The sequence below is a fragment of the Scomber scombrus genome, chromosome 15 (assembly GCF_963691925.1).
Source record: "Scomber scombrus chromosome 15, fScoSco1.1, whole genome shotgun sequence".
NCBI classification, from domain to species: Eukaryota; Metazoa; Chordata; class Actinopteri; order Scombriformes; family Scombridae; genus Scomber; species Scomber scombrus.
The window spans coordinates 10,771,862-10,791,776 of record NC_084984.1 but is presented as its reverse complement, the minus strand read 5'-3'; the positions used below and the strand labels follow the sequence as shown (position 1 = coordinate 10,791,776).

The following is a 19,915-nucleotide window of genomic DNA, read 5'->3' as shown; positions in this document are numbered from 1 at the left end:
ACAGCGCTGCAGCCACCGTGCAACTAAGGCATGAGGATCTTCTTTTACCTAGATGACCTCATTGTCATGACCAAGTCCAGAAAATGGGTAATTTTACACACAGCCCGGTTGCTTTTACACCTAACGAAGTCACGGTTTGCGATCGACTGGAAGAAGAGCACCCCCAAGCCAAACAAACATGCGGAATACCTGGGAGTCATACGTTATTCAACCAAGCTGTAGACTTTCCTCACTGAACCTAAATGGACAACCCTGCAGTGGTGGGGAGCGATGGTGTCAGCACTGACTGTTATGCAAGTACCGGGCCTAGTTACTGCAGCTCATCCAGTAGTTCCAAAGGGTGTGTTACACATGCAGCACCTGCAAAAGTGGTTGCCAACTTCCAATTGGATGCCAAGATGACACCGCCTGGTTACCATCCCTCCAGCAGTGCAGGATAAGCTGCAGTACTGTGGGTTCCCACTGAATCTGTCACTGGGAACACTGTTGGGTCACGTGACCTCCTATGTCGTGGTGTTCACAGCTGTGTCCCTAATGGGGTGGGGCATAGGGGTACCTGCCTGGGGAGAGCGATAGGTGATGTTTGGCCTTCAAGGGAGACACGTGTTGGTGAGGACTGATAACTGCACCACGGTGGCCTACATTAACAGGAATGGTGGAGTCCAGCCTGCATCCTTGTTGACGATGGTGGAGAACCTTTGGCTGTGGGCCTCAGAGCACATGTTGTCTCTAAAGGCTCTCCAAATACAGAGTCTGAAGAACAGAGGGCATAGTGCAACAGATTTGGAATCGTGGGTAAAAGCAGAAGTGAATCTGTTGGCCAGTACACGCCAGGACACCCACTGCATGGTGCGGTTCTCCCTGACACCGTTAGACAACCCTCCCCTGGGAGTGGCTATGAGACCTTCAAACAGTTTAATCAAGCCATTGGCTATTTGTTGACCTCTTTCCATTCCTGATTTCTAGATTACCAGGCTTTATAAAACCTAATATAGTGTTTTACTTACTTTACTTAAGTAAGTACCAATACAGCAAACAAGTAAGTTTGACATGAAAAATCATACTTAAGTAAAAGTATGTAAGGATTAGTATAAAAATATACTTACAGTATTACACTAAAAGTATGCACTTCTTATCCTGCTGACTGCTATAATATTATGTCATCATCAGATTATTAATACTGAAGCATCAGTGTGTAAGCAGCATGTTACTGTTCTAGCTGATGGAGGTGGAGCTAGTTTGAACTACTACTATACATATATGGTTAGATACAAAACTAAACATTTAGAGGGAAAATCACTATTTGGTGGAGCTGTTAACAACTCAGAATTAAATGTTACTTTGACAACACACTGCTTTTTGTAAGATGTCAAAAAACCAAAAGGTTGGAAACCACTGGTTTCATCTTTAACAATGTATTGTATTTTAAAACCTTGTTATATTTGTTGTGTCAAATCTTCATCTGAAAGTAACTAAAGCTGTCACATAAATAAAGTGGAGTAGAACGTATAATATTTTCTTTTCAAATGTAGTGGAGTGGAAGTATAAAATAGCATAAAATGTAAAGTGAAATATAAGTACCTCTTAAGTACAGTATTTGAGTAAGTACAGTATTTGAGTAAACCTACTTCGTTACGTTCCACTACTGGGAATAAGAATATATATCATACAATAGTTGTAATTGGTTTCAAGTGAAGGTCAAGTGTCCTGTTGCTCTGTCACATGCAGTAGTTTCCTTGTTAACACCGAAAATTAGCTCCCATAATGTAATAGTGAAAGCTCAAATGATTTCCCATCAGAGCACAGCCCTAATGGACATAATTTAAAAAGCAATAGCCTGCAGAGACCGGTAGAGGTGGAGTGTAATGTCCACAGTAAGCAGCTGTGTTGTTCCGGCTTTATTGGGCTGCCGGAGACTATTCTAACAGGCATGTGTCAACCAGGTCCATGTCCACGCTACAGATGAGAATTGAGAACCAGTTCCAGTTGAGAACTGGTTCCAAATTGTCCAAACCATCGGAATCGTATGCCTATGAGCTTATCAATTACTCTTATCAATGCCCAGGCATGTGATGTTGACGAATCAGAAAAGATGTAACTGAACTGTGACTGCAGTGCAGCCCCCAGACTGTCTACAGACTGCGGGACTGCATAGACCCGCTAAATTTGGCTATCTTGTAGTTCAACTTTAAAAAAGGCAGCGGTTACAAACATCATTTGATTTAATGAGTAAATAATTACCTTTGTGAGATGAACCTGAAGTACATGTGAACTTTCTACAATGTAACCCAGAGACTAACATTAGGGGAACAGAGCAGCAAACTCTAGTAGTAACAAACCAGATGACAGCTGACCACACTGCAGCATTGAACAACTTAAACCAACTCTGGAGTGAAGAAATTGGCTTGGTGTTCAGTCTGTTTCACCTCAAAAACCCTGCACCCCAGAGCTGAAGGTGCAGCAGAGAGGCTGCTCTCCACTTCTGGAGATATACCAGTTATGTTTCATATAGTCATCAAAATGCCAGGTCAATGATAAACAGTGGAGATAATAAAACACCTGGTGTTGACAATGATAACCTGTGTAGACCTACTTTTGTCCACATTTGAAGTTTGTCGGGATTTGATAAATAATCAGACCGATAAGCAGAATTGATAATGGCATTGGTGTCAATAAAATCATATCAATTCCCATCCCTAGTCATTTCCCCACCCCACTAACTCTACACTTAGGGGGTCTGTTTTTGCCAAACAGGCTTGCACACGATAGAAAAAAATAAATTATTGTTACTACACAAATGCCTACAGGTTGCCAGCCACCTGGAGGTAGGTGTTCTGCACCTTGGGCTTAGACTTTTTCATTGGCTCCCAACCTCAGGTTTGGCCCCCTCCAAAGGACCACAGGATAAATCTTAAGGGTTGTGAGGTGATTAATGGGAAAGGAAAGAAGAACAAGATTATTAAATGTCAATACCTAGTGTATTGCTGTACCTTGTATGGTCAATATGTGAAATTGCAGTCAATTTGTTACAGGGAAAGTCAGTGGTAGTGTCTATAAGGTGCAATTTACTGTAGTCACCCCAGTTATATTTGCTGGTAAAGAATCACATGACATGGTTAAGTTACATTTGAGTTTAAAAAATGTTTAAAATAAAAAATAATAAAAATAAAAAGGTTATAAATGCAGATGCATACTTTCCAATCATATCTTGGGATGTTTGATTTGAAAGAGTTACCTCCCACCACTGGGAATAAGACTTTGTATAATGCAATAGTAATTACTAGTTTCCAGTGAAGTTGAAGTGTTTCTCTAACTGTCACATGCATCCGTAATGTTATGGTTAACACCAGAAATTAGTTCCCATAATGTAATAGTAAAAGCCCACACGATTTCCCATCAGAGCACAGCCCCCCCGTCACATAGCGCACTGCTGTTTTTTCTCTCAGGACAGAGGAGCAGGGAGCGAAACAAAACTGCACGTAGAGGAGGATCACACAGAGTTCCACGGAAAGTCAAACCGAAAATTGGCATGGGAACCAAGAATAACTTTTGCCAAGTTATTTGTGTCATTTAGTAGCGCACTGAAATGAAACTCCGCCACGTCCAGCTCACCACGCCCGGAGCTTAGCCACCAGGGGTCAAGACTCGCTTCTTCACAGTCTTAACTTATTGCACAAAGTTAATTTCCTCCTCACACTAGAGGAACAAGATCGTGCAAACACCCTTGAGAGTGACGGTTTTACTTCCTTAAATTTGCATTAGACAAACCTTGTTTACAGCGCAGAAGAATCTGGGTTTTATGTGGATTAAACAATAATACATCGCTTGTAGGATACGCAGGGCTTTATGTGTCTGCGCCCTGGACGGTGAAGTGTCCAGGAGAAATGACTCTGAGCTCCATGGGTGCTTGCTGCCTCAGCCCTGAGGCCAAAGAGGCTCGCAGGATCAACGATGAGATAGAGAGGCAGCTCCGCCGGGACGAAAGGGACTCCAAACTGGAATACAAGCTTCTTTTGCTCGGTAAAGGACCAAACCCTTTCTATGATATTTTGTATGACAGGCAGGCTACTACAGCGTAACTTAGTACAAGTATTAATTTACTGTTCTTAAGTACACATTTGAAACATTTGCTTTCGAGTATTCTCGATGTTCTGCTACTTATATTCCTCTAGCCTACAGTTTAGAGGTAAATATTGCACACTTGTTACTCTACTACATTTATTTCACAACTATGGTTACTAGTTACATTTCTGATCAGTATTTTACATGTAAAACTGAAATAAAAAATGATATAAAATAGATTAGAATACTCATCAGCATTGTAAAGGTTTTCAGATCCTTTATCTAATTAAGTACCAACGCACAACAATGTAAGAATACTAAAATCCCACAGTAGAAAAAGTAGAGAGGTGTTTGCATGTACTTCAAGAGATTAAGGGTATAAAGAATAAGGGTAACCTTATATATTAAAGTATATTGTTTGACATGATCAGTTTGTTAATCCTTATGCATCATGTCTAAATAGTATTTAAATCTGTGACCCTACAAAGGGTCAGAAGGAAAATCTGAGGAATTGTTAGATGAGTAATTGAGCAGTGAAATATGTGAAATATTGGGGATTTGTTTTACCTCTTCAGGACTACAGTTATTTAAATGAAATCATCCAAGAAATTCAGAGGAGAAATAATTTTGCTTAAACTTCTAACAACTTTTACTTTTGATACTTAATGTACATTTAAGTAGTTTTGCTCATTTAACATTTTGAATTACTGGTCATTTATATTCATTTAACTACTTTTATACAGCGTTATTGCTACTTTTACTTAAGTGAAATATCTCAATACTTCCTCCACTACTGAAATGAATGAAGGTACAGATCCTTTAATTAATTGACCTTGGGTGTATAATTTTAAGTTTAAGGTTGAATATAACAGAATATAATATTTTGTACATGTGTCAAAGTGCAGCAGCTGAGACTGGTCACAGTACTGACCACCACAGAAAACACCAGTGGAGTAATAAGTGCAATATTTTTTCCCGAAAAGCAGTGGAGTAGAAGTATGTAGAAGTACGTCCTCGAAGGAGTGCTGCAGTTGTAGAGAACCAGATTATCTGGGGCCAATTGGGGGCCACTAGGAAGAGGCTCTTCTCTCCCACCTGGTCTCTCTGTAGGAGTTGATACAGTGGGATGAAGGGAGGGAAGGCATACATGGGGCCCTGTGGCCACTGATGTACCATAGCCGCTCCTATATTGTTGGAGCCAATTTGCGGAGGCAAAGGGTGTCCGGGCACCCTGCTTGTTTATATTTGCCGATGCCACTGAACTGTCTGTTCCCTCCAACACACAGTGGTTCCTCATCTCTGGCAGGAAGTGCAGAAGAGCTAGATTGATAGCGTGCAATTCCACATGATTGATGTAACACAGTCTGGTGACACAACCCCAGCCCCAGTACATTGCCCCGTGTTAACTGGTTGGCTGTTTCCACTAACGGACAGGTACACACAATCTGCGTGTCACCAACACTCTGGCTTGCAAATCCTCTGTGGGCAAGTCTAAGGGTCAGAGGGCACTGGGCACAGGTTCAGAAGGCACAATTAATGCCATCAACTCCAAGAGGTGGAGGGACACTTCCAGGTCACCCTGGCCCCCAAGTGGAACTGGGAAAAGCAAGCCCTGAGGATGGCCTGTCTTCCAAGAGTTAATGAATGAGTTCCCGCCTCAGCATTCAAGCACATGCCTAGGAAATCTATGGTCCATGATGATTGAAACCTACTCCTCCCCCCACCAAGAGCACTCAGGTGTGACCTGAGTCCTGTAGCACCCCAGAGCACCGAGGCACTTTAAGTGCTACCATAGCCAGTCCACATTGTTGTGGCACTGTTTCTTCAATTAAGAACACACCAGCTAGCTTCCTCTCTTTCATCCAGGTAATTGAGGATGCAAAGACCTTCCTGACACAAATGTCTCAGGACTGCATCCAGGCACGTTGTCAACAATGGTAAAATGCTGATGTCTATAGAAGGTAAAATGGTTACCATGTTCACCATGCTAACATTTGCTTATCAAAATTAAACTAAATGACAGCAGAGGCTGGTGGGAATTTTATAAGTTTTGGAAGTATTTAGTCATATGCCAGATGATGGTGCTCAATGAAAAAGACAAAGACTAATGAAGCAACGCGTTAGTTCACACAGGACACAGAAGTCATACTCCCCAGCTGTAATCAGCTGACAGCCACTGATTGAATCAGCACACCTTATCAGTCACACACCAATCACAGCCATTCTCACCACAAGGCGGTCCCTTTAAATATTACTCCCATCTACACTGTTGTAGCTTAACCATTGCTCACACTGCTGCTGTCAAAGCTTGCCTCCACCTTTCTGGTTCAGGGTCCCATCATGGCTCTAGCGTCAATCCACAATTCATGTCTTTCTTTCGGCCCACTCCAAGGGGGTCTTGCATTGCGCTCCCTGTTTTTAGCTCAGCATGCTGCTGACTAATCCAGCAGACTGACAGACCAACATTGCCATTCATAGAACCACACATAGTGGCCTTTGAGATACACAGCTTCACTTGGTGACATGTTCCTTTATTAACAAAAACATGGACACTCTAGTTTGTTTCAAGTCAAGCCCACATACACTGTCCTGCTGATGTAAACATTCACTAGAGCGTGAAATGTGAATTAAGCCGCTTCTGAAAATAGTCCTAAAAAAGACGCTGTTAATTCCTGTTTGAGTAAAGTGTGCTAAAAGTTACCTGGATATATTTGTAAGCTTTACATCCTCAGTAAGAACTCATTTATTGGGGCTACAGACAGGTGAGGAAAGTCAAACTGAGAGACAGGCTAAGGCGCTGTTAGTTTTAGAAGGATTTATTGATTATTTTTCTATTGAAAAGTATAGAAGAAAACCAGTTTAATTCATTATGTCTATATACTGTACATGTGGACACTAATTGTGTGTATTTGTTGGTGATCAGGGACTGGTGAAAGTGGGAAGAGTACTTTCATCAAGCAGATGAGGATCATCCATGGCCGGGGATACTCCGACGAGGATAAGAGAGGCTTCAAACAGCTGGTTTACCGGAACATCTTCGCAGCCATGCAGGCCATGATCCAGGCCATGAACATATTGAAAATCCCCTACAAGTATGAAAACAACCAGGTAGACCACATCACATTTCTTTGCTGCTTCAGACAGACAGACTGATTAAGACCCACCAAAGCGTGGCACTGACAGAGCATGCAGTGTGTATTATTGTGTATTCACAGTAAAGTATTTCTGGTAATTTGCAACAGTGTTTAGTTTCGTAATCCTTCTGCCAGGGAATTCTGTCCACTTATGGACCAGGCTGTCTTTTGAAAAGTAAACATGATGTTACTCTGCAGGCATGTAAAGACAGGCACTCCTGAGCCAAACACAAGTAAGAGACAAAAGAGGAAGTGAGACAGAGAATTCCCCATTAATCACACAGGAGTCTGTTCCTGTAATACCAGTGGCAGAAGCTTATTAATCACACAAATGTGGTAGCCGGAGGTGCTGTATGGAGGAAGAAAGGTTTGGATGACTATAAGGGGCCCCTTAAAAATTAATTGAACATTAGGTACATTTTATTTTTATTTTTTAAACTATCATCATTACTGTAAACATCCAGATAGCCTCTTTACAGGGACAGAGTAAAATTAAGTCATGGGGGTAATTCATCCATCACTTTTCACTGAGTTTGTATTGCATGAAGATGCCTCTTTGTCACTTCTGTCTACTAGCAAACAACAGAAACATTTCTAAAAGCTGCTGTGAAGTGGGATTTACGACCAATAGGGTAATGAACCCAGAACTGAGTTTTTGTAAGCTGCCAAACTGAAAACCTGAGCCTTTAAGAAGTCAAAAGTGGACAACATTACAGGGTTGTGTACTTTTTGGTGGCAGACAGCCTGCAGCTCAAAAACATCTGTAAAAATGACACATGTACCAGGACACGATTCTAGTCGCAGAGAACACACCTGTTGAAAGGATGGTAGACATAGGTTGTTAAAACAATCCTTTTATATGCTGAAATCTAATGTTTTGGCTAGCTACAGGCATTTGTTAGTGTTTCCAGCCCTCCGTTGCATATTAGGACACAGATTATTTTCCCTTCCGGTGGGCATGGTTTTCATAGTATGAAGTGTTGCACTCTGTCTTTATTGCCAATTTTGATTATTATAAAAAAGATTTTGAAATCTTTTTGAATGATAATAATTTTAATTTTTTCCAAATAATGATCATTATATGAAACAAAAACAGCCTATAGTATGTACTTGATACTGCGCAGTTTGAAGCATTGAGTGAGTCAGTCTGTATTTTAATTGAAGAAGTTAATGTATATTTAAGTTTTAAGGTTAAGTTATTTATTAATGTTAAGAGAATTTTTCATTACATTTTTATCATTAAAATGTCCTATTAACCTCTAAAAGAGGGCATTTAGCACATTCCTTATAGAGGGTATTAGTCTTGCATCAAATAGTGAATTCCAATGTATTCAGAATGTTGCATGCATGTCTGCACAATTCTTTATTTTCACAGTTTACTGTAAGTAAATATCATACAGAAAATATTGGACTACAAAAGAGTAGCAAGCCTACAAAGGTAGAGCTTATTGAAAGCTTTGAATGGGTTGATTAGGTTGTGGAGGCGTGGCTACAACAATTGCACAGGGTTGGCATGGCCTGTGGTGTTGGGATGGTGGGGCCCAGTGTGATTTCTTTTCATGGGGCCCAAAATCCCTGGCACTGGCTCACACTTCCTGTGTAGTGGGAGGAGGGGGAGGTCATGTGACTGTTATGGACCTTTGGCAGCATTAACCAAGTCTGAGTCAGCATGACTTTTTTCTTGTCACTGGTCACTGGTGAAGGTGAAGTTTTGCAGAACCTCACAGGATAACAGCACACTTTCCACTGATAATGCAGATATTAGCACGTAGGTCAGAGAGGTTAAAAAGTAAATGTGGCCACTGGATGCATTACATATTGTTGCAGGGATGGTAGGTAAGTACTAAAACTATTAAAAACATATCAATGAGCCACATCGTTGATGTGCCATCAAGAGTTTGGTCACATTAGTTTGTTCAGAAACAGCTCTAAAGACTAATAACAGCGATCACCTTTTCAGTCTCCAGAGTAGTTCCATGTACAACAGACACCACTGTGCATAGTTCGGAGCGCAGCTCTGTTTACCGAGCTTCACCAGCTTGTTGTGCTACATATCAAAACCTCTTGACTTTTTACTGAAGTTCATTGAGAATTTTACAGTATAGTACAAGCCAAGAGTTTACAATATGTTGCACAACATACACAGAACTACTCTCCGGAAACTTAAAATAGTGCTCACTGTTAACAGTCTCTATTTCTAAACAAACTCATCGTGGCTAAGTATAATGTCACCAGGGCAGCATTGTGTCTCACTGATGTGTTTTTAATAATTCTTTTGGAGAACTACAGGTCTACAACAGAGAGAAATAAGATATATCACACTTTGGTTACACACACAATACTTGTAAGTGGGATTGTTGGTTTGGCTCTATACATGAGATATGTGATATAAGCAAAAATTAGAAAACTGCCAGTCATATCTTTTAAAAGGCAAAAGTGCTTATATGTCCAAATGGCCACACTTGATGGCAGAGAGGGTCAAACCCTGCTTTACTGTCACAACTCCAAAGCACCTGGCAGAAAATGCTCTTTGAGGAATGATTGTTGGATTGTCAAATGTTGACTGTACAATCCTCCTCTCTGAAGTCAGAAACAGGGTTTCCCATTCTATTAAACAAATCCACCTGCACTTTGTTTCAAGTCAGTAGCCCATTAAGACTGATACTCTCGTCTGAATGAAAAGATGTGGCACTGTAGGGTAATGTCACTGTATTGTAGATTAGCATACAGGTCTATTTCCCTAACTAATCAAAGTACACATCGGTAATGGGAGGTACATGCTTGGTAAACCCAGTGACAGTGACGTGTTATTCTCTAACATCTGAACTGAATTTAATCTTTCATAATGTCCCAATAAAGATGCACATCAACAATGTGCATAAAAACTCTTCTATGTGTTTGTTTCTGAACGTGTTTGGGTATGTTTTTCATTTTGTTCTTCTTTATTGTTGTTCAGGCCAATGCCAGTATTGTCAGTGTGGCTGATGCAGAGAAGGTCATAACATTAACAAACCCGATCATGGATGCCATCAAGAGCCTGTGGAGCGATCCGGGGATTCAGGAATGTTACAATCGGAAGAGGGAATACCAGCTCTCAGACTCAGCCAAATAGTGAGTGTTAACAGAGATGAATAACTCCCCAGACATTGCCAAATAGTTTCCACTATTTCCACTGCCAGTTGTCTGTTTAATGAACTCAGTAGGGTCAGGTTCAGTGTTTATTCCATTTATGGTTGTTGACAAAAGCTTATATAAATAAAAGCAAAGAAATACTATTTAGATTCTCACAAAAAAATCAATTATTGTGAAGTTTGCAACAGACACATCCATGACTTAAATATTTTTTATAAGTAAATGTTTCTTCTCATGGTTCTTCATCCCTGTATATTACTGGATTTTTCACCTCGCTGTGTTACTGGTATTTTTTCCATTTTAAGTCTCACCTAGTCTATTGCAGGCTACATTTTGGCCTTTGCAGTGGCTCAAAAACTGACTTCCACAGAAAAGTTTGGTCTCATCTTGAACCAGAGCATTTGCAGATTAATTACATACCTGATAAATTATGATCACTAAAAGTAGGCAAGAGATCAGCTTATATTATGGGTTTTTTCCATTGTTGTGTGGGTTGTCATGCCGAGCCATGACCCCATTACACAGGATAGCAAAGTAAAAATAAGTTGTTTGCCTGTTGGAGGTGTCGGTCATCTGCAGCTCTTCATCAAACATCATCACTGTGGCTGTTTCTGCTTGTGCTATTCCTCCCTATATCATTTGTAAGTGATCTGCTGATCAAAGAGCTCCACACATCTCCATGTATTGTTGTTTCAACCAGTTTTTAGAGCTGCTAATGAAGCTACACTCATTCAGTGAGGAACACGTTTCACTTTGAATTTGAAGCAGTAATGCAGGAAATGTTGGTTTGCATCGGTGGTAACTTTACACAACTCTGATATGTAAAGCTGGCAATCAGAACAGATTGTGCTCATCAGGAGGGGGGCTTTAAAAAGACAGGAGCTCAAATGGACTGTAAACAGTGTATACTGAGAGGCTGTATGAAGTTCTTTGAACTGTGAATCATGCAAAGCTACTCTACTGGAGTCCAAGAATAAGAAAGAATGATAGATCCTCTTTAAAAATCTATCTTTATAAGAAAACTTACACTATATTATAGTATACCAAACAAAAACAAAAAAATAAACATCCACTGGTCGCAATAGGCAGTTGTAGTAGCATTGCAGTAGGTGCTTCACCACCCACATGCCCCCAGACACACCAGGCGGAGATCGGCACTCTTCTGAGTGCACTCATCTAATTTAACTACGTCCTCTGTTATTGATAGCTATCTGGATCAATTGGACCGAATCTCTCAAACTGCATACCTGCCAACCCAGCAGGATATCCTGAGGGTCAGGGTGCCCACAACAGGTATTATAGAGTACCCCTTTGACCTGGAGAAGGTGGTGTTCAGGTGAGTGCTGTATGTTGTTTTTATTTTTATGGTGTGTGGTTGTGTCTGTGTGATGATATATACACTTGATGATGAATGATAATTCATCTTTATTGTGTGTAAAAAAAAATCCTCCAAACTAAAGAAATACTGAGGATTACATCACAGTGTCAGAGGATTTTTTTATTGACTTGATCAACAAATAATGTCTTAAACCTGTGGCTGCAGGATGGTGGATGTGGGAGGCCAGCGTTCAGAGAGGAGGAAGTGGATTCACTGTTTTGAGAATGTGACTTCCGTCATTTTCCTGGTGGCGCTCAGCGAGTATGATCAGGTCCTCAGCGAGTCGGCCAATGAGGTGAGACACAGGATGCCGTCTACAAAATAATATGTTACAATTATAAGCTAATCTCTTCTTGTATATCTGTTTAATTTTCGCAAAATAGTCTGCAGCTGGGAAAGAAAGGGGCTCTCGAAGGGATGATTAAAAAGAAAACCACTGGGGACACAAAGAGACATGTTTCTTTTGTTCAAGGCCAAACCTGTTTGGTGGAGACAGTGACCTAGATTTCTACAACATGAGTCTGGATTCTTTCTCTTTCTTTTCTATTTTTCTTTCTCTTTTGGTCACAATAATAAACTGGATGTTGACCCTCCTCTGTGGCAGTGTGTATAGTTCATCTGCAGGGGGAGCTCTTTAGTCACTCTGTTCAGCAGCAGTGTGCACCTCTCAGAGAGCCTTGTTCACCTGATGAGATTACAGCAAATTGAATTTGCTCACACAAACAATTACTGCTGAGGTATAGCTCTCTTAACACTATTTATGAATTCATACTTCTCCTCACACTAAGACATGTGTGTCATGTTTTTCAAAGAATCGAATGGAGGAAAGCATAGCCTTGTTCCGGACAATCATAAGGTCGAAGTGGTTCGAAGAGTCCTCAGTCATCTTGTTCCTCAACAAGATAGACTTACTGGAGGAGAAAATCATGTATTCACATTTGGTTGACTACTTCCCTGAGTATGATGGTGAGAGGAAACTGTTTATTCCTTGCTAAATGTTGAAAGGTTAACCATAAAAACCACCCATTCTCATGTCAGCACAATCAACAAAATGTACATATTACTGTGTAACTGACATTACTTGAGTCAGACCATTGACCTTATAACACTTCTCTACTTGTGCTACTGTTTTGGTATATCAGCAGATAGCAGATACATTTTAACTTGTTCTATCACAAAAGTTAAACAGGAAGTAAACATATTGAGAGACATGAGTTGTTGTCTGCTCATGGTCCCATTTTACTCACTATCTGTCAGGCTGCCTAATGATGATGTTTTCAAAACAGCTGACATTGTCCTTTAATTACCATGTTTGGCCACAAGTAGCCACACATGACAATTATTGGTAATACTAAATGCTGAAATGTAGTGTAACAATGCACAAGTAGGCATCAAACTGACTTAATAATGGCAGTTATTAATCTCAGTTAATGTTTTGTTGTTTATACATTTTTGAGAGGAAGATTGTTTTTTTTCCTTTGTTTTAGTCTCACTTTAATGCTCCGAAACGATTTGATTTTAGAGTGCTAGCATCTTTTGTATTCTTGAACTTTTATGAAACTACTAAAACTTACTTTCATTTACTACATTTTAACGTTTTTGCCCCTTGTGTCTTTCCTCCAGGTCCCCAGCGGGATGTCAAAGCAGGGAAAGAGTTCATCTTAAATATGTTTAAGAGTCTCAATCCAAACACGAAAAAATTAATCTACTACCACTTCACCTGTGCCACAGACACAGACAACATCCGATTTGTCTTCTGTGCAGTGAAAGACCATATCTTGCAAGGCAACCTGATAGAATTCAACTTGGTTTAAGACTGAGATGGTGCCGCTTTAATTCAATCTACCTTGTACAGCTGGCAGTCGGCAGAGCTCTGCAGTGCTTCAGTTCGCCTCACACTGCTGCTGAACACTGTAATCCAAAACAGGATTGAGAAGCTACAGAGCTTGTCGCCAAATGACTGTACTACTGATGTATTTGAAATTCTCCTGTTAGGCTCTTTGAAAATGGATTTCTCCAGCTATAATGAAGTGTGTCCTGACAATTAAAATGCTGCCTTAGTAAGGAGTCTCTTATAGTATGCACCCATATATATGAAGCTCTTTTTGAGCAGTAACAGTATAAATGCACGTGGATGAATTGAGAGGGGGAAAAAGTATTTTAGTGGCCTCGTAAGCCTCTAAGGACTAGTAATGTACTACGTCTGTCCTTCAGGGAATATGTGGAAGTGAATGTAGACTAACTGCAGTGGTGAAGGAAGTACTCAGATACTGTACTCAAATGAAATACCAATATAGCAATATCAAAATACTCCATTACAAGTAAAAGTCTTGCATGAAAATCCCTAAGTACCTTTTATCTGAGTAAAAGTACATAAGTATTAGCAGCTTCATGTAGTAAAAGTATTGCAAAAAAAAATTGGTATATTATTACATATGACATAATTTACATCAGTGTGTAAGCAGCATGTTACTATACTATACACTGCTTTTTGTAAGGCATCAAAAGCAAAAAAGGTTGGAAACCAACAATGTGTTAACAATCTGTATTAAAACCTTGTTATATTATCCATTGTATCAAATCTTAATGTGAAAAGTAACTAAAGCTGTCAAATACTGTATTTCCTTATATATTTTATACACCAATTAAAAGGGAATCATAGTAGATACTGCTACATTAGCACTCATTTTCAAATGTTTTTGTTATTGTGTCAAAGCTATAGAATAAAATGTAGTGTATTCAGTTCATTTTTTAAAGGTATACTATGCAGTATTTTCCAATGTATAGACTGTCAGAAAAGTAATCCCTCTCAATCATCTCTTATGACCCGCTAGGAGGGCGTGGCAGTGTGTTTATCTACAGGTACTCTGCCCTCTGTCTATATTCTCTTTATTTTGCTGTGTTTGGGATACTTCTGGGCGTCAACCTTTGTGCAGTGGGTGTGTAGCCCTGAGTCAATAACAGCAAGCATAGTGTGCAGCCCATTCTCATTCCCAGGTTGCCAAACACCATCGCTTTTTCAGCCCCTCAGCGTTTGATGCCTTTACACCCTTTAGCAACTGTATGATACATTTCATCTGCTGTAGGTGCATCTTTTTGACCAACACACACACACACACAGAGCAGAGAGACCACAACGGATGGGATCAAGCTCTACATTCACAAATTCTGGCAATGCGGTACCTTTCAGCAGGATTGTGCAGAGGTGTGGACGTATATATTTGTGCTTTAGAACAAACTGCTGTGAAACAATCAGAAAATAATTTTTTCTTCCTCTGATTCACGGTTTTGTTCTTGCCAGCGTTTCATCTCTAGCTCACTCCACCGGTGTTCTCTCTCTCATTGAGCTGGGGAGTAGGGGCCAACTTTCAATGATGTGTTTTACAAACGCCAACCAACAATTCCTGCATAGTATACCTTTAAGTCATTTTATTCACTAAAAATCATTATTTAAATGGCTTCAGAACATCTCCCATTATTTGTCTGAATGCACAGTGTAAATATCACATGGTACAGTCATTTCCTAGTCCCCCTCCCTTGGTTGCTGCAAGGGCAATGTAAAAGGCCAACTGCTGAAGAGAGAACTGTTAAGTAATCTCTCAGGCCTTAAACTAGTGCATTCTTGATAATTAATGTAATTCAGATGCTGTTCAACAGTATGATATGAATGAATAAAAAGCTAATGAGAGCATATCCATGGCACTAATGTTTACACAACCTCTCTTCTTGTTAAAAATAATTACAGTCTAATTTGTACAGTTTAATTTATGTTTCTGTTTTACTGTCACTGCAGTGTCTTATCTAATGCAGCCTTAGTGTTTTTAATAATGTGATTGACTGAATAAACAGATATGTTGATGTTCATTTGTTGCTCAGGTTTTTATTCCTTGTCTGTGTTTACAAATCAGCTCCAGCACACAGTTGGTTTACCATTCAAGTGTTTGTCTTCTTGGCTGCTCCATCAGCTGGTTCAACAGTGTTAGTCCCGAAATCCTCCTTTGTGATACATCCATCTGGCTGGTGCCTGCAGCAGCAATTCTGATAGAGATCCATATTTTTAGTGTTGTACATGGGGATATGTATTCCGGCAAGGGATCTTTATTTTTGGAGGTAGACATTGTAAGTAATGTGGCATAAGTACATGGCACTAGTGACCTGCAACAATGGATGAAAGGCTGCTGGGCACCTTTCATTATCAGTTGAATCAATCCAGACCCAAATCTCCCCAATATCTTATCTATCAAACTACATGCCAGCCAAACACAATATTCATTACATATAATGAATATTAGCTGAAACTAATGATCATTTTCATTATCAGATAATCTGCTGATTATTTTTTGATTAATCTTTTTCTCTGTAAAATTTCAGAAAATGGCACAATTTTGCATAGACAAAGATGACATATTGAAATGAAACACAAATATATTTAGTTTACTATCATTCAAGACAGAAAAAAGCTAAATTATCTCTTTTGCAAAGCTGGAACCAAAGAAAACAGTTGCTTCACTTTGTTTCTTATTACATTTTTATTGCATCATAATTATGAACAACACAGTATCACAACATTAACCATCACACCCAACCTGTAGAGAGTGGAAAAGAGAAGAAGAAAGGGATCTCTTGGGCAATAATGATGAAAAAGAACACATTCTACATACATTTATTGTGTTCACTTCCTCAATTACCTATTTTCCTGTACACTATTGTGTGATATGTATTACATGGTAGAAGGATTGGCCTGAGCCACTTGGATCACTGGACAAGTATTTTATCAGGGGCAGTCAGACATAGATCCATGAAGCTGTTGTCAATTACTTTGACTCTTGAAGTCAGTCAGACCTTGATAAATGATCTAGATTGCTTGTGAACTCCCTCAGCAAACCAGTAAAATTTGCACAGATGGTAGGCCACGCATAATTTCTTTATAAACATAGTCTTTTGTTGTCTTTAGCTTTGTAATTACTTATTTCTTATTTCTTTCATATCACCTGTATGTGTATCTGTTAATCTGAGTGGCAAGCTGCAGCATACACTTGCCCTTTCAGGGATAAATAAAGTTGTATTGAACTGAAAAGAAGTACATCCCCTCAGCTTAAGAGGATCCTCTTTTTCCTTTCAGATAAAAGTGAATTCACTCATGGATGAGTCAGATCCAGTTATAGTATATAACATTTGGAAATTTTAAAACTGGTGCAGTGCCCCATTAATAGTGCCTCCAAAGTGACAGATGGGTACATAAGTAATGCAGAGAGGCAAGATTTTTTTTAAAAAGAAAAAAAAAAAAAGAAGTGGATCCTATCCTTTATTAAACTACTTATAACATCATTATAGTGTGTTATAAACCAATATTATTTTTAATTTACAGTCAATTAAAAAAGATACAATTTTTCTTTGCTTTATATGAAGCTTTAGTTAATGACAATTAAATGAGGAAGCCATGAGAAGGATTCTCTTGAAGATGTGCTTAAATTCATCAAAGATAACGAATCACTGAAATCAGTGTCTTGGAAATTTGGCAAACTACCAAAAACCCTTCGTCTGCACCGTGACCAGCTGGTGAAGAGGCCAGGCCATATTCATGTGGGGAAAACAGCTGTTTTCTCTGAAACCTTTGAACGTGATCTGGTATGCCACATCCAACATATGGAGAGAGCTCTCTTCAATCTAACATCATGGGATGTATGGACACTAGCCTATGACCTAGCTACAAGAATGGGGATCCAACTCCCATTTAGTGAAGCCAAAAAAGTTTCTGGGTAAGACTGGTGTCTAGCATTCATGAAGAGGAATTCATGCTCGTCTGTCCAATCCCCACAGGCCATGTCTTGATTGGGCAGTAGGCTTCAATAAAGTAAAAGTGGGTGAATTCTTTGATGTTTACAAAAATAATATATGTCTCACCAAGCTGTGGGGCATGGATGAGACAGGAGTCCAAAATGTGCAGAAACCCCAGCTTGTGGTGGCAACAAAAGGGGCTTGACAAGTTGGGAGGATGATGAGCACTGAAAGGGGATTTAATGTTACCACTGTGTGCACAATGAATGCTGCAGGGTAATTTGTTCCTCTGATGTTTATCTTCCTAACAAAGAGAAAGACCGGGATCCGGATGAGAATAGAACCTCCTGGATCTGTAGAAAAGCTTCAGATTCTGGTTGCAACAACAGCAGCCTATTTGTGGAGTGACTCACCCAGTTTATGAAGAATGTGAATGCCAGTAAGAGTGATCCACACATCCTCATACTTGATGGGAATCACTCACATAAAACCTTAGAGGCTGTTCATCTGGCAAGAGATTTTGGCATAAATAGGATTTCACTATCGCCCCACCGCAGCTATAAAATGCAACCCCTCCGCAGGACCTTTTTCAAAGTGGCCATCCAATAGATGACTAAAAGATTAATATCTTCACGATTGCTGGCCTTTTTGGTTAAGCCTACACCCAAGCTGCCAGTGTGGGAAAGTGGGTCAAAGGGTTCAGGGCCTGCGGCCTTATGCCATATAACATGGACATTTTTGGAGAGGAGGACATCAGGGCAGCAGAGGTCATACAGGAGCCAGAACCCACCCTACAGCCTACTCAACACACCTCCAAAGCTGTGCCACCTGTCCTGCAGCCTACTCCACACACCTCCCACCAGGCTGCTTGAGAGCCCATTCTCAGTAAGACAACAAAAATGTCCTTTCATATTTCAGAGGCTAGCTACATGTTTTATCAACATGGCTATTTACAAAGGTCAACACTGTTTTCTGTCCACCTTTCCACAGAGAACACTGAACCTTTAGTGTCAAGTCTTATCCTCGCATTCTCACCTCGGCCAAAGCTACAGCAGGCAAGAACCAGAAAAAGGAAGGCTGCATCAGCAGCAGTGCTTACAGCCTCACCTTTTAAGAGAGCTCAGAATAAGAAGACCAATGGCAAGAAAATGGTGAAAAAGCCCAAAGCAAATAAAAAGAGCTATAAAATAAAAAGAGGACTCAGGAATATGAGGATGCTGGATGTCTGTACTGCACTGAGCTGTTCTCAGCTAATGGTGGCAAGTGGGTCAGATATGAAAAATGTATGAAATGGGCTCAAAAGAAATACAGCAATGCAACAGAGGTGGGTTTCTGATGTGAGTTATGCCGTTAGGTTGCAGATTGCAACAAACTGCCCCACCCCCCTGTCCAGGTGTGTAGGAGGACCAGTAGTGGCTGCGAAACACATGAAAAAGGCTAAAGAGCCTTTCTAGAGCCAGTGTTTGGTTCTGGGCTACTGTAAAAACATGGCAGAGCAACATGGCGGCCCCGCTCCTCATATATTCTATCTATAAAGGGCTCATTCTAAGGTAACCAAAACATGATTCTTATTTTCAGGTGATTATACACAAATTAAAACACTTGTGAATATTATTTTATTTCTACCAAGTCTGTTCCACTAAATGCCACTAAATTCTACACACTGCACTTTTAATAGTTGTTTTTATTAATTCAGGAAATAATCCTATTATTCAAATAATTTTAACGATCAACACATTTTTTTGTGTAACAGTATATTGTTTATGTCAGTAATTTAAATATCAATAATAATAGAGTTAGTCTATATATATTTAAAATAAATCTCTCCAATTGGGATTTGTTCTTGGCCCATCAATTCGAAATTAATTGGCAATATTCAAACATTTCTAAAAAAAAATAAAAATAAAAATCATTATTTCCGCATGCTACATTTAGGCCTATGTTTGCAGTGAAAGTATGAGCAACGTCAACATTTGAGAGTAAAGTTATTGTTATGCATGTTTATAGATTAAAATGACTGGTGAGACATCCCCGGGGCCTTTTTTCCCCAGCAGGGTGGCATCTTATTACTCTGTTATGATTTAATTACCTTCTAAATTTGTTTAATTCAGCGTACTTATTGTGTACATAGAATAATGTTATTATATGTATGTAGCCTACAGTTTATAGGTTAGGTTATGTAAATAGAGGTGTTGTAGTAGCTACACTGAAGCTGGCTGCCCGGTCATGCACTATAGCTCATTGTGGGGCAAGAGTTTCAGATTCAGCGGCCCATGGGAGTATGGAGCTGTAAGTAGATACACATGAGCTGTCCACATAAACTCACACTGCCTTTCAGTCTGAGCCTGCCCATCCGCCCGCCTCCCCTGCACACCAGGAATGTGAAATGCACCTGAACTGGATCCTGCATGAGGAAGAATGACGGCAGAAA

At 39.8% G+C, this 19,915-nt stretch overlaps 1 protein-coding gene across 1 annotated transcript; it reads left to right on the top strand.

Annotated features, from left to right (window-relative positions):
• Positions 1-3,726: 3,726 nt before the first annotated feature.
• LOC133994877 (guanine nucleotide-binding protein G(q) subunit alpha-like) lies at positions 3,727-14,370 on the top strand. Its single transcript, XM_062434086.1, has 7 exons — positions 3,727-4,020; positions 6,986-7,170; positions 10,153-10,307; positions 11,536-11,664; positions 11,872-12,001; positions 12,519-12,672; positions 13,330-14,370. The coding sequence occupies exons 1-7, from the start codon at positions 3,885-3,887 to the stop codon at positions 13,518-13,520; spliced, it is 1,080 nt and encodes a 359-aa protein (XP_062290070.1). The 5' UTR covers positions 3,727-3,884; the 3' UTR covers positions 13,521-14,370.
• The last annotated feature ends 5,545 nt before the right edge of the window (positions 14,371-19,915 follow it).

Excerpts from the sequence above, each read along its gene's own strand:
- LOC133994877 (XM_062434086.1), top strand. The coding sequence starts at position 3,885 with ATGACTCTGAGCTCCATGGGTGCTTGCTGCCTCAGCCCTGAGGCCAAA. Across the intron at positions 10,308-11,535 it reads CTCTCAGACTCAGCCAAATA|CTATCTGGATCAATTGGACC; the intron begins GTGAGTGTTAAC and ends TGTTATTGATAG. Across the intron at positions 12,673-13,329 it reads CTACTTCCCTGAGTATGATG|GTCCCCAGCGGGATGTCAAA; the intron begins GTGAGAGGAAAC and ends TCTTTCCTCCAG.